Below are 19,078 nucleotides of genomic sequence, written 5' to 3'. Positions count from 1 at the left end.
TATCTAAATTTATACGATATCACACATCAAAGATCATGTCCCTATACCCCTCAGCAAAATGGTTTAATTGAAAGAAAACATAGGCATATTATAGAGACAATAAGAACTCTACTTATTACAATTCAAGTACCTAAAGTTTTTTGGGCTGAAGTCACTCTAACTGCAATTTATCTTATTAACAGAATGTCATCCTCTTCTTTGAAAAATATATCTCCTATTGAAAAACCTTTCAAACAAATTCCAGATTATTTTAGGTTAAGGGTTTTTGGATGCAAGTGTTTTGTTTTGTTTTTTTTGACAAAAATGACAAACTCTCTCCTCGTGCTATTTCTTATGTTTTTCCAGGATACACAAATTATCAAAAAGGCTACAGATGTTTTTATTTTAAAACTAAAAAGTTATGTGTCAAGAAATGTATCTGTTTTGGAAAAGAAAAGTTTTGAACTCTAAGGAAATAAATGAGTATTATTTTTTATTGGATTTAGTTACAAAGGTTGATGAGTGATACTGATGAAAGCCAAGAAGATAAAAATGACATAAATACAGAGTCATTTCGTAATAATCAAGATTGTATTTAATACTCTAGGCGGGGTAATTAAGAACAACCATGTGCTCTCAAAAAATATACTAGCAATGAAGAACAGGAAGAAATACAAACAAGAAAGTCATCTATAGTGTCAAAAGTTCCTAGAAAATGTGTCCTATGAGTCTTTTTCACCTAAATATCAAGCCTACATCGCATTAATACATTTATACATAGAACCTTCAAACTATGTTGCAGCAAAGGAACATTTTGAATGGGTAGAAGCAATGACAACGAAATTAAATACCTTAGAAAAGGCGAATACCTGGATTATTCAAGATATTTCACCAGGCAAAAAGCCTATAAGTTGTTGATGGGTGTATAAAGTTAAAACCAAGAGTGACGGAACTCTTAAAATGTATAAGGCCAAATTAGTTGCCAAGGGTTATTACCAAGAGTATAGAATAGACTATGAAGAGACCTTTGTTCTAGTTGCTAGAATGACCACAGTTAGGACCTTAGTGGCTTTTGCCTCTGTAAAGAAATGGCCTATATATCAAATGGATATCAAAAATGTGTTTCTTAATGGAAGCTTAGCTAAAGAAGTGTATATGAAACCACCACCTGACATTAATATTCCTAAAAGAAAGACTTTTCGTTTAAATAAGGCTTTGTATGGCCTTAAACAAGCCTCCAAAGCTTGGTATGACAAATTTAGTCAAGTTATGCTCGATTTTTGTTTTCAATCTTGTCTTACTAATACAACTTTGTTTATTAAGATTTCTAATGCAGGTATTATTATCCTTCTCCTCTAAGTAGACGACATGATCATCACTGGAAGTGATAAACAGGGAGTTGAAAATATTAAAAGATTTCTCAAAATACACTTTGAAATGAGTGATTTCAGTTTTTTTTTTAAAATTGTTGGTATAAAAGTTACTTATTCTTCTAGAGGCTACTTGCTAACTTAGTCTAAGTTTGCTCTAGATATTGTTGATAGGTCTGGTATCTTCGATGAGAAAAAGGTCGACACTCCCGAAGTTATAAATGTCAAAATGAAGATTGATGATAGAGAACCACCTGAAAATCCAACACCTTACAGACAACTTGTCAGGACACTGTCGTATCTCTCCATTACAAGACCTAACATTGCACATGTCATTCACACAGCAAGCCTATTTCAACGTGCTCCTACCACTTCATATGGGAGTCATTTTACGTATTATTAGATATATTAAAACTTCTATTTTTCGATGACTTTTTTGTCTGCTTCTTTCTCCTTAGATTCAATTGCTTATACTGATGCAGATTGAGGAGGAGATCCAAATAACTGACACTCAACTACTAGTTTCTGTGTATTTTTAGGTAAATCATTAACTTCTTGGAGGTACAAAAAGCAACAGAAAGTCTCTATCTCGTCAACTGAAGCAGAATACAGAGTCATGGCAACAACCACTATGAAAGTAGTTTGGCTAAAGAGGTTGCTGCATGACATGGGTGTTCAGAGTACATGGGCATCACAACTATGCTGCGACAACAAAAGTTCTATTTACATTTTCAACAACCGGACATTCCACGAACGAACCAAGCATATTGAGATGGATTGTCACTATGTGCGAGAAAAATTTTTATACGGCATTATTGATCTTCCCTATGTTTCTTTAGAATATCAATTGGCAGATTTCTTTACCAAACCTCTCGCAACTCCTAGATTTCACTTTCTTTTAGACAAACTTTCGGTTATCCAACCGTAAGTTTGAGGGGGAGTGTTAAATAATGTATTATAAGGCTAGCTATTTTCTTAGTTTTTCTTTTAGTATTATTTGTATAGGTATTTTTTTTTTATTCTTACTTTTTAGGACTTTTTTTAGGTTGTATTTGACTAATCAATGTTTGACTAAAGTCAAATACATAGAGTCGTTGGGAGTCCAATGGCTCTCTCCTTCTTGCCCTCTATTGTATATAAATATGGGGCATTGCCCCCTCTAAAATGTGTAGTTTTTGTGTGGTTGATAATCAATAATATTTATTTATTTTTTCCTGCTGTTGAATACCCTTTTTTGGGTATTTGTGTATGAACCTTTCTTGGTTCTTGTGAGTGTCCATTTTCGATACTTTGGTTGGAGCTCTTTGAAGTATTCGTTGGTGGTGATCTAGGAGCTCATCTTCTTACAAAGGTAACCAATGCATTCACTTTCCTCCAATTTGTATATCCTCATTCTTTTTTTTTAATCTAACTTCTTTTCTTCAATGTGATATATTCCCATTTGCCTATACAAGAATGGTCAACTCAATGGAGTGAGCCCAGTCTAGACCATTCTTCCCATAAAACTTCACATTAGTATTATGAAAACATTAAGTATTACCAGAGCTTGAAGTATTCACTAAAGAACAACTTTCTTTTCATTCACTTACATTAGTCCTTTTGCTAGCATCACCCATCAAATGGAATAGAAAGCCTTCCTTTCACCCTAGATATTGTGTATTACACTCAAGGGGTCTGTCTCTCATACCTCCTAATCAACAATTATCCCTCCTTTAAATAACACCATAAAAACTCAATCTGTTGTCAGCCCTAGACTTCACAAATCTCATCTTTCCCACTTCTCTTTGAAAGTTACACTCCTGTTTGGGTTTAATGCATGCAAAATTGCAACCCAAACTTCTTCCGCTCTTGAGATTCTCTTCAAAGAGTCATATAACCTTCAACACCTCAGAAATTCCAAGTCAAGCCTTGCGACAGAAAATGTAATATACTTATTTAAATCACTTGTAAAAGTCGAACCATTGTTATAATTATCCAAGAATTATAGGGGACAGGTATTCTAAGTTTTCGGTAAAAGTCAAACTTGAGTCCCCTAGGAAAGTCGAACCATGGTTATAATTATCCAAGAATTATAGGGGACAGGTATTCTAAGTTGCTGGTAAAAGTCAAACTTGAGTCCCTTAGGAAAGTCAAACCATGGTCATAATTTTCTAAAAATTATGGAAAATAGATATTCAAGGTCTTTTGTAAAAATCAAACTTAGGTCACCTATGAAAGTCAATCACAAGGTTATAGTTGTCTAGGTATTTTAGGAACATGATATAAAGAAAAAATAACAAAGGGCCACAATGGATATGGATTTGGATATCATTTTGGGTATGGGTATGGGTATGGGTATGGGTATGGATTTGGGAGTTTCATTTTGGATTTGGATAGGGCCCAGCCCAAATACTCCAACCCGCCACATGGCAACGTAATGGAAAGACACCCCGAGTAGCTGAGACCTCAAACCATTTGGTGTCAATACAAGGATGAAAACAAATGAGAAGTGGACACCTCAAGTAGTTGAGTGTCCACGAACATGATTACACCAATTACCAAGAGGACATGTGGCAGATTAGGTGTCAACACCCTAGTGGGGCTAGAAAACTATAAATAGGGGGGATGGAGAGTCCCTTCCCCATCATTTGCAGTATAGAGACAAGGATGAGAGACCTAGAGGTCGTTCCCTAGAGAGAGAGAGAGAGAGGAATCTAATTCAAGGTAAGTAATTAGTTATAGTTTTATTAATTAGGCTTTCTTAAATCAGTGTTATATCTAATTAATTATTGTTTTAATAGTTAGAGGTTAGGAATTTTGTTAATTTAGATATGCAAATATGTAGTTATGCCTTTCCATACAATTAAGCATGTTATATATAGTTAATTATTTTTCTTGAATTAGTTTTGAAAATAAGTTATAGTTGGATAATTAGGATTTAATTGGTCATCAATTATGTTCTTGTAAGTAACTAGTCATAGTTTCATGTTTAAAATAGATTTTTCTAAAATAAGTTTCATAATGGTTATAATTGCAATTAAGCCTGTGATATGTAAATTTCCTTCTAGATAGCTGATTTTAGCCAAAGCTTTTGAATTTAGATTATGTATGCTTTGCATGCTTTAAAAGCTAGTGTTTTCTTAAGTAGTTGGTTAGAAACTAATCAGATAAGACCAGTAATTGATTTTTAGTTTATATATCCTTTTTAAATTACTGATTTTTATAAACCACGAAGTTTTACTGTTATTAGATGCAGATTAGCAACTACTTCCAAGATACACTAGTTTTCTAATTTTGAAAAGTCATCAAGTTTTTCTAAATTGTTTTATAAGTAATTAACTACAACCCTTATGGATTTGATTATCCTTTTAATTGCATGAAAATGTCTTGGTTGGTTTAATATTTCCCTTTTTGAGCCTATTTGAAAGTGTTATTCATAAAATCAGAATCAACATTGAAAACCAAATGAAAGTTCTATTTCAAATGATATGAAAGTCTTTGGTTCAAAAAGATTATTCTCTATTGAATTGAAATATTTGTGTTTTAAAATGTTTGTTCACATAAGTCTAAGTAGACCACCAACCGGATGGTATATCGACCCCCAACAACTTTATCAGGGTTTACGGGCTCCTTTGTAAAAGGGTAATCGATTATCGGCCCATTTGGCATGTCATTAGGATTTATCGGCCTAGTTGTCTTAGTCCTGGGAAATCAAGTAGCCCCTTGGCATAGCCAATGAGAACAGTGGAGTACCCCATCAGTGAGTGGCTCATTAGAGTTTCTAAAAGGGATATGGGATCTTTATCTCAATTGGATATACAATGAATGGTGGAGCCCGCCACTGCTAGTGTTATCGACCCAATTTGAAGTATAGAGGGATTTTATCAACCCAAATAAAATTGGGACTTATCGACCCTTCAGATCTTCAGTGGGGGCGTGAATCAGACCTAAAAGAAATTGTTTTCTAAAAAGCTTATTGAAATAAGTGTGTAATTGTACTTCATTTGAAAAGCAAGTTTTGTCAAACGGTACAATGATTTACAACTGTCTTAAGATCTATTTTATTGTTTTTATGTGTAATGCCTTTTTGAAAAGCAAGTCTCATGAATTTGCAAAAGTGATTTAAGATCTATTACGTGTCTTTTTGAAAATATATTTTCAACTGTCTCTTATAAAAAACCTTAAAAACCTAATTATTGATGTTATATATATATATATATATGTGTGTGTGTGTGTGTGTGTGTGTGTGTGTTTATTTATAATGATGTAATAAGTAAAAAACCATTAGGGGTATTTTGGTTATTTCAATCTTTGTAATAAGTTGTGTCCATTAGGGGCACATTAGTACTTTTACTTTATTTTGTTTTTTTTGTCCTTTTCTGTTTTTATAGGGACTATTTGGTCAAATACCAAATAGAGTTGTTGGGTTCTTTTTGGACTAATCAACATAGAGTTGACTAGTCAATAGAGCTCTTGGAACAGTCCAACAACTCTATTTGAGACTACCGCTTGTGTATAAATACGGGTAAACCCCCTTCTTCTTCTCCAATGCTCTTTTAAAGTATTCTAACTCATTTTATGAGTATATTATGAATAAAATGTTATTTATTTTTAATCTTGTTTTTTGTGCTTTAATGCATGGTATTACTTTTAGTGGTTGTTTGCATTGCCTATGTTGGTACCTTGTATTGTCTCCGGGTGGACCTGTACATGTGCACTTTATGTTTATGTTATTGTAAGCCCCTTGAGGATCTTGTTTTGTTTTTCTGCATATTTCATTACAATTGAAATTGTAATTAGTTGCTTACTTAGCATTATAACTCATTAGTAAATTATTATTGTTTTCAGAGTGACAATTTTGATAGAGGTAGGAAAGATTTTGAAGGACGCTCAAAGGATACTATGACAAGGATATCAACCACGGAGCCAAGCGTCTTAATCTACAGTTGAGTCATTAACATGTTAGTTTTATGTAATGAAAGATCTTGTAATTGTCTCAGGCTAACTCATAGGGATTCGGCCAACCGGGTGCCGCACCCGCATCAATGAGACAAGGGTGCGGCACCCGATGTGGTCAACCGGACCCTGGGTGCGGTCAACGCATCCAGGGTCATTTGTGTCCAATTTTTGGACCAAAAAAAAATTGTCCGATGAAAAGGGCTGAGGGGAGGAGGATGTGTGTGTTTATAGTTTGTTTTCAAGGTCTATTATTTTTCACCGTCCGTTAGGACGGGCAGTTTAAGTAACGAAGGCAATAGGGATGGAGTGTGGTGCATCCACTGCCATCAAACAACTATTTAATAGCTCAATTTTTGTCTCTTTTTCTTATTTTAAGGAATTTGGTTCACAGTACCGGTTACAACTCCACCCGCAAGATAAAAACCAGCAAAACAAGAAACAACGACGAAGATTATCATTTACCTGGTGACGATCGTCGGCGGCACGTTGTAGTTCGTTGAGCAGGTAGTGTCAATGCTTGCGCTTCCGACTCCTCGAACCCCCAAGAATCGCCTCTCTTCGTTACCCCAGATGCGATGGGGCAAGCACAGCACGCTGAACGAGAAACCCTAAAACAGGATCGACGAAGAAGGCGTTGGAATCCTGTGGAGATAAAGACGACGATCTCTTCCTCCACTGCCGACTCTCTCTCTCTCTCTCTCTCTCTCTCTCTCTCTCTCTCTCTCTCTCTCTCTCTCTCTCTCTCTACAAAGCCAGGAATTCAGCGGGAAATTCCCTTTTATAGGGCCGAGTTCGGGTTGGAACTATAAGGGTCCGTGGGCCTGAGCAAAACAAGGTTTCAACTACGGATGCAAACGGATCGAACACGGGTCATGGTTGGCCTGAGTCCGATTAAGTTTTTCAAAAAACAAGCATGAATTAGAGTTCGGGTCTGAGCTTACTCCGACTTAGAGAGCTAATCCATGCCCAAATTTTAAATGTTGATACTGGTTCCGGTAAAAAAGTTTGGTAACATGAGTTTTACATTAAACAATACAAATGGATCATATTAGATCCATATCCGAACACATATCTGCTTAGAATCACCTATCTGAATCCAAAAAAAAAGTTTGATCATACAAGTCTAAATCCAATCTTAATAAACATTTAGATCTTGCTTTATAATCCAGATCGGGGAGCCCGATATGGGAGGGGAGAAGGAATTTAATGAGGGTTTCATTAATATCACCTACTCTCACAAGTGTTTGCAAACCCTGTTATGGGAGATCAGAATGGTGTTGAGAGTGAAAAAGGGGGTGGAGATGGCCATTTTCAGCTATATTATCACAAAGATGTATTTAACAACTCCAACTTCATTTTTCATTTTCCCCTCTCATCTCATCTCCAACACGGCTCCCAAACAGAGATGTATCAGATGCACGTTGAAGGTTTAACCAAGTCCAATCCATATGAGACCTTCAGTACTTAGCTGTCGTCGCCACTTGCTCACTAAATAGTCCTATCTTTTTTTTTGTGATAGGCAAAATAGTCCCTATCATTTATGGGAAAGAGAATGAAACAAACGCACTCTAGATATGTTATTCAAGCGATCGCTGCTGACTCGCTGAATATAGGGATGCAATTTCTACATTACTAACTCAATATTTGCAACAGCACATTTACACGGTTATCTGGTCTCTTTTATAGGAAAGGGCATGAAACATATAGCAAAGCAGGGCATGAAACATATGGCCGCTTATACATGAATGATATTAAGATATTGGTGTTGAGGTTGCCAACTTCATCCCCACCATTGCTCCCAAATAACCAAGTTTTGTGGAAACCGTAGTGCACTTCTCCAAACAGCGGGGAAATCGCAATGAGCCTCACATTCAAGGCTCTCTAATGGAATCTTTATTTAACAGGACATAAGATCTCTTTAACAACCATGCATATCACTTAATACTGACCATCTTAATAAGATCCATTACTTCATTGTCATATACATTGTAGGATATACTTTTGGTACGTAATTTAGTTCTTTTCTGCTTTACTTATTTGATTGATATTCAGGTTAATTTAATTGTGGTGTTGGTTTTTATGATGTAGAATAGAATTGTAGATTGTTAATTTGATTTATTGCATGCATGATGAATGATATTATGACAATGTTAACTTTTAAAACTTCAAAATTATATATATAATATATATATATATATATATAATTTTTTACATTTTTGCCCTGCCGCACCCAAGGTTTTTTAAAGTGCCGCATTCCCGCACCCGCACCCGCAGCCATGTGACATAGGTCTCAGGACTTTGTTTTGGCTTGTATTAGAGTTTGTAATGAAAGTTCGAGTTAATAGATGGAGTTGTACCAATATTTTGTAAATGTTTGTTTTTTTTCAAAGCTTTGTTGGGTTTATTTAAAACCTAATGACAGGAATGAACAACTCGATAGTCACACCTTGAGATCGACCATAGGGGTGTGACAGAAAATATATTGAAAAATCATCTCACCATACGTTTCATAGGTCAAAATGTTTGTAGAATCACCCTCTAACAATAGCAATAAAACACAAATGTAACTAAGCTCACTTATGCTTAGTCGTTTGACCCAAGTATGAGGTTAGCAAGCGGCAACCTAGGCTTCTAGATCTTTCTCCGCTCCCAGAGCCAGAATGTTGCTCTGATGGCATCTTGGTCTGTTAAGGACTACATTTTTATTGGGACATGATTAAGGACGTCACTTGCATCTGGATCCACTCAGATCCAGTGTGGTTGGGACCTGATCTATTTGCTGTTATGATTATCACGTGTGATGCTGTATTTTATTATTATGTTTTGTATTCTGTTATTACCCCTCTGTTATGTAGGCTTTGTATTTCACATGGGGTTAATGTTGTAATTTATTGTTATTGATTGATATATAATAGCAAGTATACCACACGTTCCCACGTTGGGAAACATGATTCTGTGAACCTGCCTATTCCTCTATTCTCCTCTTTTCTCCTTTGCAGAAACTCTGAAAACCCAGCAAGATACCAAAGTCTATTAATTTGGGTCGTTTTGGTGCAGGAAATGGGTATAGAAAAGGAGAGGAAGAAATAAGGAAGAACGAGAGTCAGATGAGAGAGATTGGGGCATGATCCAAAAGTAATATATTACATAAGGTAATAATTTTGTCAACAAAATTGGCCCCGATAGATACAGTAAATAACAGAAATGAGCAAAAGAGCTGTTCCCAACATGTCAGCTGAGACAGTCGTGTATTTGTTTGGATGATACCCCTTCTTCCAGGCATTATTTTAAAAGGTTTGGACTAGTTGGACATCCACTTCTGACCTGGGTGCTCAAGGGTTCTTCTCTTTGCAGTATAGGCACACAAGTTGGGGAGGTAGGACAATAATTGGACAGTGTGGCGACTAAACGAGCTTCCAATTTTAGAGGTCGTTCATGTGATGATATGAAGGTGTAAGTCAGCATAATGACCAAGAAAGGACTTATGGTAGAGACGGACCAATATTATTGGAACTCAATCTATAAAAGATTGTCTTTTCTGTAACTTCTGCATAGGGTAAGCTCGCTTGTGTATGTTCAGGGACATCCTGTCACTTGCTCTATATTACTTTTATATTCCTTCTATGTTCAGGAAAAAAAATTTCTAGAGTTGAACTAATAAAGAACAATGATGCTAGGATGCAGTATCACATTGATGTGGACCCAATTGTTGAAGATCCAGATCCGAATCCCATGCTCCAAATACTTGAGCTTGTGGGGCTCACCCATGGGGTGCCACCTCCTAATGATGGCATCGGAGACCAAGTGGGGTCCACCCATGGGATGCCCCTGAAAGAATCTGAATAGGGCTTCAAGATAGTACGCCTTCAAGCTTTGGAGAATAGCCTTCAATCTGAAAATACAAAATAAAGAGAAGAGAGGAGAGGGGGAGAAGAGGAGGATGCCAAATGGAAAGTAGGGCACGTTAAAAGTATCGTGACCCTCTCTTAATAAGATATATATAGGATCTAACACTACTGAACAAAATACATGAAAAATATACAGGATTACAAGTATGCCACCGCCCAAGCATGGGGAAAGCATACGCTCGGATATGGATCCAATATCGGATCCATATCCGATACAAATACAATTCTAACATCCCCCCTCAAGTTGTGCATGAGTTTTCATCATGCCCAACTTGTTCTTCAAATGCCAAAACTGTGATCCAGTGAGTCCTTTGGTGAAAAGATCAGCAACTTGTTCAGAAGTATGTATATATGCAGGGGAGATTTCCTCATCTTCTATTTTCTGACGAATGAAATGTTGATCAATCTCAATGTGCTTGGTACGACTGTGAAGTATGGGATTGAATGAAATTTTAATGGCACTTTGATTGTCAACCAGCATGGAAGATTGAGCAATAGGAAGAGATAATTCCCCAAGGAGGTGACGAAGCCAAGTAGCATCGGCAGTGCCAGCAGCCATGGCCCTATATTCAGCTTCTGTGCTGGATTTTGCAATGGCGCGTTGTCTGCGACTACTCCAACAGACAAGATTAGAATTGAGAAAGACACAATAGCCAGAAACAGATCGGCGTTCATCAAGATCGCTTCCCCAATCAGCATCAGTGTAAGTAGAGATAATATGACCATCCACAGTAGGAGACATGCGTTTATAAGTAAGTCCATCGCCAATAGTCCCCTTGAGATAACGTAAGATACGCTTGACAGCTTCCATATGAGTGTCTGTGGGAGCATGCATAAACTCGGAAACTTGATTGACAGCATATACAATGTCGGGCCGAGTGAATGTCAAATATTGAAGTTTCCCAACAATACTGCGGTAAAGGGTTGGAACAGGATATGCAGGACTGCCATCTGAAACGTTCAACTTTGCATGCAAAACGCTGGGCGTGTTAATGGGCTTACAATAGGAAGTATTTCCCGTGAGAACAATGTCATCCACATATATCAATAACCAAGTAGTGATCCCTCCTTTGTGATAGATAAAAAGAGAATGATCAAGAGCACTCTTCTGAAAACCAGCTTCTTGAATGTGAAGGGAGAACCTTTCAAACCATGAACGAGAAGCCTGTTTTAACCCATATAATGACTTGTGCAACTTGCATACCCATAGATTAGAATCATTAGTAGCATATCCTGGTGGCTGTTCCATGTAGACGTCCTCTTTGAGGAAACCATGAAGAAAAGCATTTTTGACATCAAGTTGATGTAATGACCATCCAAAAGTAACAGCAAGAGAGAGAATAACTCGAATGGTACTCATCTTAACAACAAGGCTGAAAGTCTCATCATAATCTTCCCCATGTTGTTGAGTGAAACCTCTAGCCACAAGACGAGCTTTATACCTATCAATACTGCCATCTGGTTTATATTTGATTTTATAAACCCATTTAGACCCAACAACATTCTTATCCCTTGGCCGTGGAACGACTTCCCATGTTTGACATTCATTCAAGGCTTCCATTTCTTCATTCATGGCTTCAATCCAACGGGAATTTTGAGAGGCCTGAGAATAACACTTTGGTTCAGTCTGTTTATGCAAACTGGTCATAAAAAGCTGAAAATCCAAAGTGAAAGTGTTATAGCTTATCCATCTATCCACGGGATGTCTCGCTCGAGTGGACCTTCGTGGATGAGAAGGAACAATGACAGAATCAGTAGTAGAGGCAGGAGTGCGACGAGAATAAACCAAGCCAGAAAATCTGTCTAAAGGAGGATCAGCCATCTGAGTATCAGACATGCCTGCTTCAATGTGAGTACTATCCATCTGGGCATCAGACATTTCTGCTTCAATGTGAGTACTGTCAGAAGGGGCTGGAAAAGTGGTCGGTTGAATCCCATCGCCTAAGATATTAGCACATAACCATGGATCATATAGTCTGGACGCTGAATCATGAATAGCCTTGGAAGAAGTGTGAAACTGCAATCTGAGTTCATCAAAAACAACATGTCTTGAAATATGTATACGGCCTGTTAGGGGATTATAGCACCTATAGCCTCGATAATGGTCTGCATAGCCCACAAACTGACACATTATAGCCCGAGCCTGAAGTTTGTTCCGGGGGCTGGAATCAACATGAACATAGCAAATGCATCCAAAAACCCGAAGCTCATCATACTTAGGATGCTCATGATTCAAAAGAAAGAAAGGAGATTTCCCTGCGAGAAGAGCTAAAGGCAATCGATTTATAACATAAACGGCCGTGTGAAATGCCTCAGTCCATAGAGTCATAGAGAGATCAGTGTCATGGAGCATGCTTAAGGCAGTCTCTTCAATGTGTCGGTGCTTGCGTTCTGCAATGCCATTTTGCTGTGGTGTGTGTGGACAAGATATCTGTCTAGTGATGCCATGATTTAGCAAGTATTCAGTAAATTCAGATGATAAATATTCACCACCACCATCATATTGAAAATGCACTATGTTGGATGAAAATTTATTTTGGATGAGGGCATGAAATTGGCTAAACAAACGGAACACTTCAGATTTGTGTTTTATGAAGTGTATCCATGTATAGCGAGAAAAAGAATCAACAAAAATGACATAGTATCTACTGCCGGAAGGAGATGAGACAGGAGCTGGTCCCCAAACATCAGAGTAAATCGTTTCAAACAATTTAGAAGCTCTTTTATTGATGGAATTAAAAGGAAGGGCATGACTCTTACAAAGTTGACAGCTTGAGCACATGCCTGACTCACTAACAGGTCTCAGACTGGATTTGTGCAACAATCCATTATTAACAAGGCTAGAAATAAAAGAATGACTACAATGGCCTAATCGATTATGCCAAATGGACGGCATATCAATTTGAGTCAAATTGACTTCATTCGGACTGATAGAAAAAGAAACAGATGAACTGGACTTGGACACTGGAGGAGCTTCTTTGAGGACGTACATGTTGCCTTCACGAATTCCTTCAGCGAATATCGTCTTGGTGAGAGGATCCTTGACAAAAACAGAGGAAGGAGTGAATTCAACTGATGTGGAAGAGTCATCAATGAGTTTAGATACTGAAATAATGTTTTTCTTGACATTAGGGACGACTAAAACATTGTGTAAAGGAAGAGAAGTATGCGGCAAAGAAACATATGCATTACCAATGTGAGTAATTTTGTGGTGAGTGCCATTACCTGTAACTACAGAACCTTTTGCTAAATATGGAGATGCACTAGAGAGTTTACCTGCATCATCAGTCACATGGGCGGCAGCACCAGAATCCACATACCAGACACCATCATCATTTTGCTTGAGATTCAGATTAGAAATAGCTGTCATTAAGAGTTGTTGTGCATCGGGCGTGAATGAGGAGGAAGACGCTCTAGAAATGATAGAGGAGGTTGGCCTGTGATCACGTCGACCTCCCTTAGCTTTGTTCTGAGGATTGTGCCAACATTCAGATTTAACATGTCCTCTCTTGTTGCAATAGAAACATGTAGGGATACGCTTTGGCATGTTAACAAGAGTGCTGCCCTGAGGAGTAGGAAGAATACCCTTTCCTTGTCCGGATGTATGAGCCCAAGTATGTGCACGCTGTCCTGACACACCATGTGTAGAAGTAACTAAAATACTGGGCGAAGTAGAAATGGAAGCATCATGCCTGTGAACTCTACTAGCCTCATGCTGGATCAATTTTGCCTTTAAGTCTTCAAAAGAGGGTAAGACAGGGAGAACCTCCAGAGCAGTGCAAAATATATCAAACTCTGACCCTAGACCACTAAGAGCCTGCTGAACTTTATCCTTGTCTGAAATAGGATGGCCAATAACAGCAAGTTGATCGCTTACATTTTTAATCTCATAGAGATACTCAAGTACAGATCTGGAGCCTCTATTTATGCTTTGAAATTGACGCTTCAATTGAAGATATCTAGCTTCTGAAACTTGAGAGTATGTATTTGCAAGCGTATTCCATAGTTGAAAAGCTGAGATATCATCATCTATACCTGCAAGCACTTCTTCAGAGAGGGTAGAAGTAATATAAGCAACTAAAGCCTGATCATGTGCCATCCATACGGCATATGCTGGATTAGGGATATTATCTGTAGCAGTCACCGAACTAGTAGCATCCTTTGTTTCACCCAAAATCAATTCAGGCGGGGCTGGAGTAGAGCCATCAATATGACCATATAGACAATGGCTCTTAATGAAAGGGACTATCTGACGTTTCCACGTCAAATAGTCGGAATGGGTTAACTTTTGGGAGATGAGTTGGGAGAGAAAACTCGAAGAGAGGGTGGACATGATTATGCTGATATAATATTTGCGTTTCCAAAGGTACTCGGCTGAAGGATCAGGCACTCGGCTGAAGAATCAGGCACTCGGCTGAAGGATGAGGATCAGGCACTCGGCTGAAGAATGAAGATCAAACTCAGCAGATCGTGGCCTGGTTGACAGGCGTGATGAAGAAGGCAGACGTAACTCAGCAGTTCGTCGATCGTGGCTGGAGAAGACTCGCTCGTGGCTGGAGAAACAGGCGTCGATCGTGGGTTGCTCTGATACCATGAAAGAATCTGAATAGGGCTTCAAGATAGTACGCCTTCAAGCTTTGGAGAATAGCCTTCAATCTGAAAATACAAAATAAAGAGAAGAGAGGAGAGGGGGAGAAGAGGAGGATGCCAAATGGAAAGTAGGGCACGTTAAAAGTATCGTGACCCTCTCTTAATAAGATATATATAGGATCTAACACTACTGAACAAAATACATGAAAAATATACAGGATTACAAGTATGCCACCGCCCAAGCATGGGGAAAGCATACGCTCGGATATGGATCCAATATCGGATCCATATCCGATACAAATACAATTCTAACAGCCCCCTCCTAATTTTGGAGCTCAAGGCCTAGTGGGACCCACCCCTTGGGCGCCCCTCCTATTTCTGGAGAGCAAGGTAGGGCGTGTAGAGGGCCTTAAGTGCGTCTCTAAAGAAGGCAAGTGGAAGTCCAAGGAGTGGACTATTTCTGGAGAAGAAGACCTTATTTTTGGGTGGTCCAAGTTGGGCTTAACTAAAAATAGCTCAAGGCTCTCAAGGCTTTATCTAGATTTAGGCTTTACTGTTAAATCCCATTTTATAACTTGTGAAAGCTTTATGAGCCCCTCTTTGGCCTATATATAGGCCCTTGTTTTAGCTTGTTGAATCATAAAATGAAAATTTGGCATTTGAATCTCTCTCTCTCTCTCTCTCTCTCTCTCTCTCTCTCTCTCTCTCTCTCTCTCTCTCTCTCATTTTGGTGTGTTGGTCCCTTGTCGATCCATCTCACCAAGTGGACCAAGGCTGCTGCTAAGACACACCTCAATTTCACGTGGTCGATCCAAAGTCATTGGCGGCCTCGACCTTCCAAAGTCAAGCCGTGAAGCCCCTGACCTTCCCCAGTTGAACCGACCGCTGTAGCTGACCCTAACCAAGTCAGACTCAGCCCAATAAGCCGACCAAGCCCTTCCCTTGACCCAAAACCTAAGCTAGAGCTTACCAAACTCAATTCAATCCAAACCAAAATTCTGACGAACCCTAAATTTTGTCAGACTTATAAAAATTTGCCCAGCCCAAATCGTAAGGTATCTGAGTCTGAAATTTGGACCCAGTACACTTTAGGGTGTCTAGTTTCAACCCTCCAAATTTCATGATTTATAGAACTCTCTATACGGAGAACTCTATTTTTCAATTCAGGTCTGTCAGTCCCAAAACCCAGTCTGCCCTAATAGAAACTCTAAAAACCTGCCACTTGTCCAAGTCAGTTCTCCCTGGATATTAGTTCTCTGTCCTTCATTTTTTGTCAGAAGCTAGTATTAGGTTTCTAGATCAATCCCTCCAATTTGGGGATTTTTTTGTGGTACCAATTTGAAGTTCTGATTTTTCTACTGAACTCTGTCAGAAAACCAAACCCTACCTACCTGAGTTTGATTTTTTACCTAACTCTTCTCCTAACCGAAGCCTACCTAGCCCAAAAATCCTAACCCTAGTCCTAGCCACGCATCACACACTAACCTAGTTTATTGTGCATGACCAATGATAATTCCCTTTAACAGGAAATAACTCATAAGAATATCCAGTCTATTTTATCTCAGTAGATTTTCAAATATGATATAGTGTGTACTGCTAAAAAGGTCACATGCACCTCATATTTTAAGCAGCTGACCTGGTACACATGATTAAGGCGAGAAGCAATCAACAATGTAATGAACAAATACTAGCTAGAGTACATGAATCAGAAAAAGGGTAATGAATAAGACACCTGCTCTAGTATACATTTTGAAGTATTGAAGTGCCCAACACCCATGTACGCCAATGCTATGACATCAAGAACAGCTGCTTGTTCAATACCTCGAACCCCCAAATCCATCTCTTCTTTTACTCTTTCATAGTTTGCCTCAAGCAATTTTATTGCCACATCTTCATTGCCCAACTCAAACTGGGTCTTGACTTTAACGAAGAATTCATCCAACTGACTCTCAAAATCATGAATGTCATCTGTGGGACTATGTGCATTTTCCAGAAGTGCCTTACACCTGTTAACAGTAAAAAAAACAAAGGTAACCAGGATATAAGTCATCGATAATTAATCCTGTTATTCTAACAGCTCCTATCTACGTGCTGGGCCAGTGCCAAAGTGGTGTGTAGGCACTCAAGCAATTGCCTAGGAATGCTTTTAGCAACATGGCAGATAGTATGAATTGAAAGAAATCATAATATTCTGCCAAATTAGAGAACTCGTTTTGAAATATTTCTATGCACAAGGGAATAAACTGAACCAAAGATGAATATACATTCAATCATTTAATCCAGCAAAATGGAAATATAATTTTCTTAACATTCATTTGGTTAATCCATGATGTTCTCCAGACATTAAAATAAGCAAACAAAGACATGTTTTAGATAGATTCTACGAATGAAGAAAAAGCAACTGAAAATTGTGAGAAGAAAGATGCACTGAATAGAAACAAAAACTAAGACATTTCTTACCATTAGCAACATAGGAGTGTTAGTTTTCTGGGACATGGATAAACATAACAAACACACATAATACGCATAATAGATAAGATCATAAGAGCCTAATTTTGGGCAGGACAACAACTCCGTTCTTCAAAGTATAATGACCGAGCACAAAGAAACAGTAGATACAATTGTAATAGAAAATTGTATAACAACAGGATATTTAATTGGCTGTTCATTACAAGTATCTTTAAATAGTTAGGAATTTGTTAGCCCTAAGATTTGCATCAAATGGCATGTACTTAGAGTGGTCTTTCAAGTAGTTTGACTGCAAAAATCAGGCTTCCAGATCATATGTATATCATTCACCTTGTGTTTTAGCACAGGATCATTATATCGGAGTGAATTAGTGTCAATTATTGCACATATTATACAGCCCACATATGAAAGCATTCATGTCATTATCATCAACAATAGTAAATCAAGATATCTGCTAGAAGATGCAAACAGCTCACCCCTTGAATATTCTAACTTTTCCTCCTCCATGTCTTTAATCCATCCCAACCTCTCTCCACAGAATTCATGGGTTAAACAAACATCTTCAATCATGCAACAGAAGATTCTATGTCTAAAACAGCAACAGCAAGAGGAGCTGCTGCAACAGAAGCAACAACCACAACGGAAACAGCAATAAAATGCCAATAGCAATGATGCAGTTTTGCCATAAAATCAACTTCACATAAGCTTCCATTCGCAAGCCTCACAACAATCCAAGCATTTCTGTATCTCCTTCTGATGGTTTTGCCAATGACTATAACAGTGCCTTTAGTTGCAAATGTTTTCTCCGCAAATCCACATACAGTTCATCGTTTCAACTCAGAAAAGAACTCGTACCATTGCCAAACAACAAGTCTAGTTTGAGGGAAAAGCATTATTTTGGTTCAACAAAGTGCATGACCAGTTGACCACTTAAATACTCAGTAGATGGGGACAGAAGGTGCTCAGGCTTTTGCCAAATACCGGTAATAGAGATTAGATCTTTGAAAGTACTCATACACACTTCTATCATTTTCTTTCAGCCTATAGAAGCATGAAGCTTCGTCATGCAAAAATGTACCATTAAAACAATTTATCGCCAGAGTTTCGAATTGCTTCTTTTGGCTAAGAGATAATGATGCAGGAGCGGAGCAATGTACAAACCGGGTCTAAAGGATACATCTGGATCCAGTTCTTAGTTTAGGTTTTTATTTGACTTTTAATTTTTATTTGGATCTTTTTTAATGTAGTGGATCCATCTCGGGTCGAATTTAGAATTAGGGTTTTTTGTTATTCCCTATAAATGCTTGTTATACAGACTTCGGTAGCAGACTTGATGTGATTCTTCAGAAAACCTTTCTCTTTCTCTTTTCCCTATTTCATGCTACATTTTTTCTATTGTTATTTTGTCAATACAAACACCTTACTAAATCCACCAAGTCCAATCCCAACTGTAAATTTTAATCTCCAATTCCAAACTCAAACTTTAGATCCTATCCATTCCCACCTACGTGGTTTAGACCATACCAAAAACAACATTCCTATAAACCCATCTAACCAAACTATAGACCCATATGTGGAACCCATTTGAAACTTATTCTAATTTCAAAAGAAACCATAGGATCCACAGTCCTTTCATTTCGATCTTTTGCATATCAGATCCCATCGTTGTCAAAAAAACCTGACCTACCCACATCGAATCTCTATGTGCAAAAAGGGACATCAATTGTCAAGAGAAACTGGAAGAAACGAAAACGGCACCTGACTCGAGGGTGAGTCTTCTCCAACCCGGGGATAATGATGCAAGAGCGGAGCTACCTGCAATCC

General features: G+C 38.1%; 1 protein-coding gene across 2 annotated transcripts in view; it reads right to left on the bottom strand.

The window, feature by feature from the left end:
• The window catches only part of LOC149814610 (Tetratricopeptide repeat (TPR)-like superfamily protein), a 91,508-nt gene that overhangs the window by 70,968 nt on the left and 1,462 nt on the right, over nt 1-19,078 (bottom strand). For both annotated transcript variants that reach the window (XM_089988545.1, XM_089988546.1), the window contains exon 4: nt 16,518-16,791. In XM_089988545.1, coding sequence (XP_089844671.1) covers nt 16,518-16,791 — 274 coding nt within the window. The remainder of the gene's footprint in view (nt 1-16,517; nt 16,792-19,078) is intronic.

The sequence above is a fragment of the Nuphar pumila genome, chromosome 15 (genome assembly GCF_984573655.1).
Source record: "Nuphar pumila chromosome 15, dmNupPumi1.hap1.1, whole genome shotgun sequence".
Classification (NCBI taxonomy): domain Eukaryota; kingdom Viridiplantae; phylum Streptophyta; class Magnoliopsida; order Nymphaeales; family Nymphaeaceae; genus Nuphar; species Nuphar pumila.
Note: the sequence above shows the minus strand (reverse complement) of the source record. Positions and strands in the feature narration are given on the sequence as shown.